General features: G+C 31.5%; 1 protein-coding gene across 2 annotated transcripts; it reads left to right on the top strand.

Moving 5' to 3' along the window:
• The first annotated feature begins 789 nt into the window (after positions 1 to 789).
• On the top strand, positions 790 to 7,290 carry LOC133782109 (uncharacterized). Of its 2 annotated transcripts, none has more exons than XM_062221310.1 (14): positions 790 to 1,431; positions 2,738 to 2,789; positions 2,877 to 3,231; positions 3,343 to 3,529; positions 4,048 to 4,282; positions 4,363 to 4,431; positions 4,952 to 5,053; positions 5,198 to 5,238; positions 5,532 to 5,665; positions 6,205 to 6,268; positions 6,359 to 6,455; positions 6,552 to 6,670; positions 6,750 to 6,772; positions 6,871 to 7,290. In XM_062221310.1, exons 2-14 carry the CDS (start codon positions 2,744 to 2,746, stop codon positions 6,962 to 6,964), a joined length of 1,566 nt encoding a protein of 521 aa, XP_062077294.1. In that variant the 5' UTR covers positions 790 to 1,431; positions 2,738 to 2,743; the 3' UTR covers positions 6,965 to 7,290. The 2 variants fall into 2 exon arrangements, with proteins under 2 accessions (XP_062077294.1, XP_062077293.1); XM_062221309.1 differs by having other exon boundaries at positions 2,675 to 2,789.
• Positions 7,291 to 10,736: the final 3,446 nt, after the last annotated feature.

Below are 10,736 nucleotides of genomic sequence, written 5' to 3'. Positions count from 1 at the left end.
TGAAATAATATGCTCTAAAAATAAGCTTTTTTTGTGAAAAAGTAATCAATTGGTAACATATCACCATTATAAGTAACCAAAATGTTACTTTTGAATATCCAGAAAAATAGAAAATTCGGGATTTCAGAAATGTTTCCAATTCAAGTATATTAATTTTGAAATCTGATATTTTTTTATAATGTGGCAAGATAATTTTGTACATAAAATTATGTAAGTGTTTTTTGTAATTATTTTATGTATAAGTATAAAATTGTAAATATTCTTTGGAAAAATCTCTTTTCTCTCACGTGTGAGGCCCAATTGGGACCAATTTTAATGTAATAAAATGAAGCTCAGTTGTCTTCTCTAAAAATTGGTCACCTCAGCTCAGGACTAAGCCTCACTTAAGCCCATTCCACGTCATTCTCTCAAGTCACCAAACTAGGAAAATCCAATGCGGCCGCATACATGATTTTTTTTTTCATTTTTACAAAAAAAAAAAAAAAACTAAGCTAAGTGAATTATAAAACTTACAAGCAATAGAGTAACTTTCCCAATTATTTTGAGCCATCTTAGTCCTTTCTTAGAACAACTAAACAAGAAAATCAACAAGAAATAACACACAAAATAAAATAAAATTAAATACAAAATAATCACAAATAACACATATCACTCAAGCTAATCCATTTTATTAGCCTAAAAGTGTCTCAGATAACTCTATTTACTAGAGTTTTCACAACCAAAGAAAGTGTGTGCAGCTATTGGTTTCTTGTTGTTTGAGCACTAGGAAAATGCATGAAAAAAAGAGCACATCTCAGCAGCTTCCAGACCATGTGCACAAATTGGATTGTGAACAGGTGGGTCAGTTGGCATCATCCCATGAAGCAGCTGTGAGAGGGTCATGATTCACTCTTTGGAAAGCGACTGTCTAAATGCAATTTGGGCTATTCAAAGGAATGTGGAAGCTCGATGGATGCTCTTATTGTTAGGGATATTCAACACTTTATGCCAATTTACTTTGTTGGTTCATGTTACTTATTACTCAGGAGGAGAGAAATAAGATGGTCCATATATTAGTTAAAATTAGTAACGAAGTGAATTATTTTTTTTGTGGGGGTAACGAAGTGAATTATTGATTGTATAATGAAACACAAATAATTTATTTTTGGTAATTTGATTACCTTGGGAAATAACTCGCGCGGCGTAAGCTTCTTGTCCGACCTCTGCGCAGCACAGAACACTCTTCACTTCGATATCTTCTTGGCCGAACTGGTCCTCTACTCCCTCCCGCTACAGAGATTAAAGCTGAGCTCGTCGTTCGCTCCCTGAAACAATTCTCTAAACCCTTGTTGCTAAATACACTCGCTATATTATATATCAACCACTGACTTCGATCTCTTATGTACGCACTCCCAACTCTCTGAGAGAATCCCCAGAAAAGCTTTTTATTAGGTAAAGTTACACATTCTCTTGACTTCCAATACTCTATATCTATATCTATATATTTATACTATTCTTTTCTCTAAATTCGGTTTTGGGTTTTTGGTTTTGTAATTTCCTTTCTATTGACTTCAACAACAAAACCCCAACAGCTCTATCTTGTCGGACATGATGGTTTTATGATTTATTTGGCATAAGTGCATTAGACTCTCTTATTGTGTTTTTTCTTGAGAAAAGTAATGGAATTATGTGAATGGCTGACAATTGTTATGAGCATAAGCTGTTCGACGAAATCACGATTACAAGTTACGTAATTATTTATCAATCTTTAGTCTTTCTCTTGAGTTTTACCTCACCCAAAAAAAAACTATTTATCTTAAATTTAAACAAATGCGGCCCATATTTGCTACATGATTGATTAAAGACCGAGACTTTCTAATAAAGTCTTAAAATTTGCTAATTTGGTCACAAAGATAGTACAAAATCACTAAGTATTCGTACGAGTCTGAGATGGGTTCACGGTAATTCTTCTTATTTGTGTATGGTTTTTCTGTGTTACTAAAATGGACAACTTGAAGCTCTTCTTGCCTGTACTGAATTGGCATAAATTCTTAGCAAGTTTAAGTCAAGGAAAATGTATTTTTATCATGACTACTTTTATATTCTCTTAACTGTGTCTTCTTCAAATCAGAGGACCTACATTAGTTTATATCAATCAATGAGATTCTGCCTCTTGATTTGAAAAATAAGAAAGCATTGAACTTTCTCTTTAAATATATTCTTTTTTAAAATTCATTTCTAGGTAATCTAAGCAATATGTTTCCTTCCCATGCTTTCGTTGCTCTTTGTTTATCTCGTTGATAATGCACATTGCTAAGAGACTCTTGTTAAATATATGCCTCTATCTACAATGCATCATATTTTGTTTATAATGCATATAAGAGATCAATTTAGAGCTTTTGTTCACTACCTTGTTACGATTGTCATCACCACAAATTTGAAATTCACCATTAACTTTTAAATGTTGGTTTTAGTTAAGGAAGATTTAGTACTACAAGAGTTTTTATTACATATTTTTATCGTTAATCTGGTACTGCAACTCTCTCCCTCCCTCTTTTATTCACCTTCTTTGATTCATTCATATAATTAACTCTAGACATTCAAATTGAATACTATGCTGCTGTGTGATCCAAGGGAAAATAGGGCATTTGACTATTGTTTTTATTTTATTTTTTTTCTAAAAATGGTTGGTCAGGAGGATCCTTTGTTTCTCTACCCTATTATTAAAGTTCATATCTTGGTACATATTCATCTGCAGCCTTCTATGGCAGCTGTTGCATCTGCCCCTTCCCCTTCTCTGGAGATTTTAGGTAATACCCAATCGTAGCTTTTTTTTTCTTCTAGTCTTAAATGTGTGTGTCAATTCATTTTCTTATTTGTTCTTTTATTTGTTTAAGTTCGAGGACCGGAAGGATTCTCAATCTGGAATGGTCCCCCATTCACCAATGGTCAGCCAGGTGTCAAGCTTGAAACAATTCCTTGCACCACTTCAAAGTTCAGTGAAGATGGTTCCAGGCTTATGGTGGTGAAATCTGATTCTGTGATTACCATTTATGATTGCATCAGCTACAAAGAGATCAGGAGCTTTCAAGTGCCGAACTCTCTTGCAGCCACCTTGTCTCCACGTGGCACTTATCTTCAAACTTTTCAAAAGTCCTCAACCCCTCAGCAAAAGAATGTTACTGTCTGGAACATAGAGACGGGTGACCCTGTTTATCATCAATTCCAAAAGAACATGACCAAAACCACTTGGTACGTGGTATCTTATGGGGCCTTTTATATTTTGTTGACTACTTATGAATAATTTGAAATTGATGTAAAATTATTAGATTATGCTTATGTTTTCAATTTTCTGCTCACTAGGCCTTCCATTAGATTCTGCTCCAATGAAGCTGTTGCTTATCGGCATGCAACCAACGAGATTCAATTTTTTGATGCTGGGGATTTTTCTAAAGGGATTGTCCATCGGATAAGAGTTCCTGGGGTAGCAGCAGTTGAGCTTTCTTGGGCGCCTCCGTCCTATGTTGCTGCATTTGTTCCTGAATCCAAGGTCTCACATTAAACTTGAAGATTTGTTTATTATTATTATTATTATTATTATTATTATTATTATTATTACTGCAACTATTTCTTCATGCACTTTGCTTTCTGTTTGTTACTGTTACCTGCTGATAGTTTGCTGAGCAGTGTGGCTACAAACTTGGAAGTAAGACTTATAAAGTTAAATTTTGGTGTTCGAATTTAGTAAAAGAGCTGGTCAAAATTATTTTTAAATAGTTATAACTTGTCATAAAATTGGTTCATGTTTAATTTTGGTAAGAAAATACTTTAATGTATAAAGATAGATAGTAAGCTTGTATTTGGTGAAACTGTCAAACTGTGAGATTCTATGGGAATTTACATCACAAGACACAATAAATGGTTTATCGTTTATTTATTTTGTAGAAGGATTTCTTACGTAACAAGTATTACATATATGGCAGACTTTGTTCGCTATTTATGTCTTTGTTTTGTTTGAAAAGAAGAAGATACAAAAATATAATTTATTAAGTTCAATCTTATATTCAGGGAATTCCTGCCAGTGTCCAGATATTTTCTCGTGAACAGGATGCACAGAATCCACCTGTTGCTCGAAAGAGTTTTTTCCGATCTTCATCCATACAATTGAGTTGGAATCAGGGCTCAACTGGTCTTTTAATTGTAGTTCAGTCAGATGTCGATAAGACCAACCAAAGTTACTATGGGGAATCAAAGCTCAACTACCTGACAACAGACGGGAGCTATGAAGGGCTTGTACCTCTTCGTATGTTCCAAGTTTGCTTTTTAACGAAAATTCTGTTCTTTATTTCTGCCATCAACTAATTCTTCATTACGCTTTTGCAGGTAAAGAGGGGCCTGTTCATGATGTTCAGTGGTCACATTCTGGTTCAGAGTTCGCAGTGGTTTATGGGTGTATCCTTTTTCCCTATTCTGCAAGGTGTTTGAAGATAATTCCATGGATGTTTAAAATCTACATTCGGAATCCATTCATTCTGTTAAAAAATATTAGTGCATACTTTTTCATAAGCTTATGAGTTTTTTTATTAATTATATTGAACTTCATTTTATTTCTATAGAGGGTTGAATAAATGCTTGAAAAATCATGTTTGTAGAAGAATGTTGATAAATAATTATTTGGATTGTAAATATTTCACACATTCTTTTGGCAGATCTGTGCACGACAAGTGTTTGCTTATTTCTGAAGGGAGGCTTTTATAGCCGCCAATCTATGCATGTTAACCTTTTATGATTACTGAGTATGAGTGTCATAATATGTGATTGGTATAAAACTGTGATATTATATTTTATGCACGCTTTTTGCAGTTTTGTAGATGCATCTAATGCTGATAATTTTGTAGCATTAAACTAGTACCATTAAATAGTCTTTCCTGCAAACTTAATGTTAGTATGTGATATTCCTTGATTATCTTAGTCATGCCTGCCAAGGCAACTGTGTTTGACAAGAAGTGCAATCCTCTACTTGAGCTTGGAACAGGCCCATACAACACAATCCGATGGAACCCCAAAGGGAAATGTATCCTTTAGCAAATAATTTGCTTTACTTTTTCAGATCCTCTATTTTACACAATCTGGGTTTTGAAACAGTAGGTATCATTCTTTCTTGCGTGTCCTTGTTCAATTAAAATAAATGAATTTGTGGACTTAATTCTCTCAATAGTCCTCTGTATGGCAGGATTTGGCAACTTACCTGGTGATATGGTATGTCACAATTAGATGCTTATGCCCTTTCGCTTTATTTAATATTTACTTGTTTATTTATATTTACAATGTCTTAAAGAGAAGGAATAAAATGTAGACTGTCAACTGTAAGAGAGAAGTTAAAGCCCTAGAATAACCTTTATGAACTTCCTACTCCACATTTTTCATTCACCCTTGTCAGAGGATTTTTTCTTTCAGTCTGTTGTTTGCCACCTTTGGGAAAACATAGCCATAGCCATAATTTCATTATGATTCCTGTGTCTTAAGTTCATTGTGTATGGTTGACTCTGTAGGTATTTTGGGATTACAAAGAGAAGAAACAGATAGGAGCATGCAAGGCTGAATGTTCTGTGACAAGTGAATGGTCTCCAGATGGATGTTATTTCATGACAGCCACAACAGCTCCAAGACTGCAAATTGACAATTGGTATGTATGTTAACTTGTCATCATATTGTGGGTTCTGTGGGATTGGTAAAAGAGGCCGAGGTCATAGAAAGTGCTATATGCTGTTTCTAATTGTGTATTTATGAACTTAATTGAAATTTTTTTGCTTCTCTTTTGCTCCCAAATTGGCCGAGCAAATTTCAATCTGTATACTACTAACATTAGGTAAGTTTTTTTCTAAACATGAATAGAAGACCATCCTTTATAAAGCACAAACTTAGTGTCAATTAGACTATTAGAGTGATCTTAATGTCTTCAAGTGTACCTACTGGTTAACATTTAGTACTTAGGTCCTCAACTTTGGTTAAAGATGAATGATCTTGAACTAGAGTGTAATTCTCACAGTTTCTCTAATGTTTACAATTTCATGGTCAATGTCCTTTTCATTATGCATTCTTTGCATGTATTGTGTATAATGCACAGTTTGAACTCGTAATTTCTTGCATAATCGGCTTTCTTTGATGCCTCCTCTAAAATTATTTGGCTGTAATTGATTTTATTATTTCCTGCTTTCATTACAGTGTCAAAGTTTTCCACTACAACGGAACCCTATTCTTTAAGAAGATGTTTGACAAGTTATACCAGGTCAAGTCTTATCATGATCCATCTTGAAACAGTCTTGAATAAGCTTCTTTTGTACACTGTTTAATCCTTTTGCCTTGATTAATTTTTCAGGCTGATTGGAAACCAGTGACCCCAGAGAGATATGGTGACATTGATGAGCTTATAAAGGCTATTGACACACTAAGAGTTGAAGAAGCCAAACCCCAAGGTCTGATGCCATGTTCTTCATTTTTAATTATACCATATCTATTTTGGATTTATTAGGAGGATATTTTGCTCATGGGGAAATTTGGAATTTTTTTAGGAGAAAGGTCTAAAGCATCTCAAACTTCAGGAAAAAGTTTGCCCACTAATCCCCCTGCAGTGAAGCCTGCTGCTTATCGGCCCCCACATGCTAAGAATGCAGCTGTTGTTCAGGCAGAGGTATGCATGATTGATATTCTCTTAGTATAATTATTGATTTTAAGATGGTACTGATGATTTTTGTGGTTTCTCATTGCAGTTGTTTGGACAGAGCTCTACCAAGTAAGTACACTTCATTTTTTTTGTTTCTTCGTAAACTGCTCCATTGTTGTGAACTGGACTCTTACTAAATGGCTTGTCTTACATTTCAACCTTTTCAGAACACCGAGCAAGAATGCATTGAGAAACAAGAAGAAAAGAGAGAAACAGAATGAGAAAAAGGCTGCCGAGGGAGCAGGAAGCGTCGGTGAATGACTGTCATCTACGATGGATGTTGAGGCTTCGCCAAACAACAGCAATACATCACTCTTAGTGTCCTTTGCTTACGAAATTAAAATTGTTTCTGAAGCAGGATCTTCTTTGTTCTCTAAAATTTTGACTTAATGGATCATTATATGCTTTGCAAATGAAAAAAAAAAATAACACTAGTTTGTGCATGCAAAGCCTTCCATTATGATTGTCTTAGAAATTATAATGGCGAAGTGGAGTGGCAGAAGGATTAAGTTGAGGCAACAATTTAAGAGTGTTGTTACAAAATAAATTCATGTATTCAATATGGCTGTTCCAACTTCGAATGTCCATTTATTGCGGCCATTTTCTAAGCATTTCTTCTAATTCGGCCAATCATAGTAATACGTATAAATTACAAAGGTACAGCAAACAAAAAATGGCATATGATAACATATATTTGCTGGAAATGACATGTATATAATGTCATGCTAAATCTATACCGAATCTCGAAGTATGTGCCACAGTCAATATTATTGATATGAAAATGAAAAGAAGCTCACTTTTCAAGTAAATATATAGAATAAATGGTATTTTTGCCTCTCGATATGACCTATGATCATGTCCATCGAATGATTTGCGATGTTAAAAATTTCTTTCGAACTATGCATATTACTGAAATATGAGATTTTGGTTAGATTTCGTTCTAGGTGGCTAACAAATTAATCATGCGACATTTTGTTTGTTGATGTGACATTGTCATATATAAAATAATTAGCTATTTTGCCTCCTAAATTTTGATCGTTACCAAATAATACACATTTTATTAAAAAAAATGAAATTTTTTTCTAAAAATAATAATTAAATCCTTTAAAATTTAATTAATAACAAATAACTCTTTTTTAATTTTACCCTTTTTTTTTACAATATAAAATAAATCTATTTTAGAATGAAAATTTAAAATAAATACTAAAACAAAGAAAAAACATTTAATTAAGGAGGGTGACGAATGATGAAGGGCCTTTTAATTTAAGAGGAAAAGGAAGAAGGAGAGCAAACTTTGTTTTAGGATTTATTTTTAATTTTTATTTCAAGATATATTTATTTTATATTGTAAAATAAAAAGAAAAAGTAAAAAAAAAAGTTATTTGTTATTAATTAGATTTTTAATTTTTGAGTATTTAATTAGTTTAAAACTTTTAGTATTGTTTATTTTTTTAATCTTTAAAAAAAAATTAATTTTAAGGATATAATTATTATTTTTAAGAAAAAAATGAAGTCTTCTTAAAAAAATAGTTTTAATAAAAATGGCATAATTTAGTAGTGAGCAAAGTTTGGAAGGCAAAATTGATAATTATTCTACACATGGCAGTGCCACATCAACAGTCAAAATGGCACATCATCAATCTGTTAGTTATCTAGGACAAAATTTAACAGAAGTCTCATACTTTAGTAACGTGTATAGTTCGGGGTAAATTTTTAACATCGCAAATTATTCATGGGGCAGAATCATATAATGGTCATAGTTCAGGGGGGCAAAAATGATATTTATTCAAATATATATTTTGTATCATTGTAATATCTTTTAGAATAATTCTACAGTAGAGGCAAAGAAAATGCCCATACTCTAAGTTCATTTTCTATTTTTGTATTTAGAAAAATTATAACTCAATTATGTTTTCATGACATTGTATATTATAGTAATGACAGACTTCCTACCAATTTTTGAGAAATTTCAAATATTTACAGTGCCCAAATTTGAGTTAAAACAATTTATTTCTACACATCTAAAAAAATTAATCACGTGTGTAATTGACTGTTTGAACTCTAATTTGAGCACCGTAAATTATGTAGAATTTCTCAAAAATTGGTGAAATATCTGTTATAACTATAATATATACAATCATAAAAAAAAATTGAGTTATAATATTTCCAAATGTCAAAAATAGAAAACGACCCTACAGTAGAGACATTTTCCCTACGAAAGAATTATCCCTATCTTTTATTTAACTATAAAACAATAGAATAAATTGTGTCAATCTGTCATTTTGCTAATGGGGCCAACAATCATAATGAGATAGAACTTGGAAATGAATGATTAAGTAATAAGTAATCTTTTCTCAATTTCTTCTCCAACCATGTGAAAAATTAATTACCATTTATAATATTATTTGTAAGTAAAAACATAATTTAAAGGAAAGAGGGTTTTTTGCTGACAAAGAGAGTAGGTTAACATGGGTCAATACTGATATATATTGGGAAGCTTGCTCTCATTTTCTTGTTCAACTTATTAGTCTCGTAATAGCATTTTCAAGAGCAATACAGAGCATTACACCAGTAACTTCTTTCCTCACCTAAATTGCTCCTAATTTGAGAAAAAAAATAAACAACAAGTTGTGGTAAAAGATTAAAATAAATTTCACTTCATAATTTCAATGGAAGGTCTATACATGTGCATAATGAATCAAGCTTTGGATTTGAAGTTATTTTTTTATTTAGTTATTTTGGGATTGAAAAAAGAAAAGTAATTGGCATGATCGTATTTTGGCATGATGTTTGTTTGGTTGCAGAAGTAAGTAAGTTAGTACAATGTATGAGAAAGTAAAGTTAAAAGTTTGACTGTTCTATTTCTGTCATCAACTTGAGCAGGATCATCAACCTCTCTACTTCCCATTATTAGTAAAATTATAACCTAATTTTTTTATTTTTTTTATATGATGATATATATTATAGTTATAGTAAGTATCTCATCATTTTTTTTTAGATAATTCTGAATATTTTACAATAATTTAAACAAGAGTTCAAAATAGTTAGTTGCAGGTGTATAAAAAAAAAATACATGTGCAATTGATTATTTGAAACTTATTTTGACCATCTTAAATTACTTGAAATTTTTTGAAAATTGCTAGGCTATTTTCTATAACTACAATGTAAAACGTCATATACAAAAATTTAAGTTATAATTTATCTACGTACTAGAAATAAAAACGTCATTGTTGATAGGGACTAAACTCACACCCTTACCATAAATTTTTTCTATATATATACTAAATATAAGCTTAAGAGTTATACATACCGGAAATTTACAACAAATTATGGTAATTTGTTATAAATTTAATTATACGATGATAATTTGATTTTCAAGAAGAAAAAAAGAATCAATATGTAACTACAGATTTCTCAAACATAAAATATTAGAAATAGAAGATAAAAATAAAGTAGCTACAGAATTACTATTCTTACTGTTTCCATAAATAAAGCTAAAAGAAGGGGCTTGGTCTCTCATATAAGAAATTGGGGACAAGTAATTTTTATTCTTTTGGCAGGAAAAAAAGACTAATGGAAATACATTTATGTTGTTTAGTATTAAAATTAAAGTTGGAAAGGTCATGATGAAATTAATAATTAAAATTATCATATTATCCCATTTAACATATATATTAATTTTTTTTTAAAATGATGATCACTTTTAATATATTTTATTTTGTCTTTTTCTTCTATTCTTTCAAAAAGAGAAGAATTAGATTTTATACCCTTCACATCTTCTATTACTTCCTCTCCTGACCCTTCTTGCCAAACGAAGGATTCTACCTCTCATATTTCATCTCTCTCTCTCCCTCCCTCCATCATTCTATCTTCCCCACCAAACATATAGTGTTTGGATTCTTACAAAGTCCTAATAACTCAACAATAAATAAATTACATAAAAATTGTATTACATCATTCTAAATGTTATACTACCAATATATTAATTTAGTAATAACTTTCTCATTTTTTTAAGAAACAAATACTGTGACAA

Source organism: Humulus lupulus, chromosome 6, assembly GCF_963169125.1.
Source record: "Humulus lupulus chromosome 6, drHumLupu1.1, whole genome shotgun sequence".
NCBI lineage: Eukaryota > Viridiplantae > Streptophyta > Magnoliopsida > Rosales > Cannabaceae > Humulus > Humulus lupulus.
This window is presented reverse-complemented; position numbering and strand designations above follow the sequence as displayed.

Excerpts from the sequence above, each read along its gene's own strand:
- LOC133782109 (XM_062221310.1), top strand. The coding sequence starts at position 2,744 with ATGGCAGCTGTTGCATCTGCCCCTTCCCCTTCTCTGGAGATTTTAG. Across the intron at positions 4,283-4,362 it reads TGAAGGGCTTGTACCTCTTC|GTAAAGAGGGGCCTGTTCAT; the intron begins GTATGTTCCAAG and ends ACGCTTTTGCAG. Across the intron at positions 6,456-6,551 it reads TGAAGAAGCCAAACCCCAAG|GAGAAAGGTCTAAAGCATCT; the intron begins GTCTGATGCCAT and ends GAATTTTTTTAG.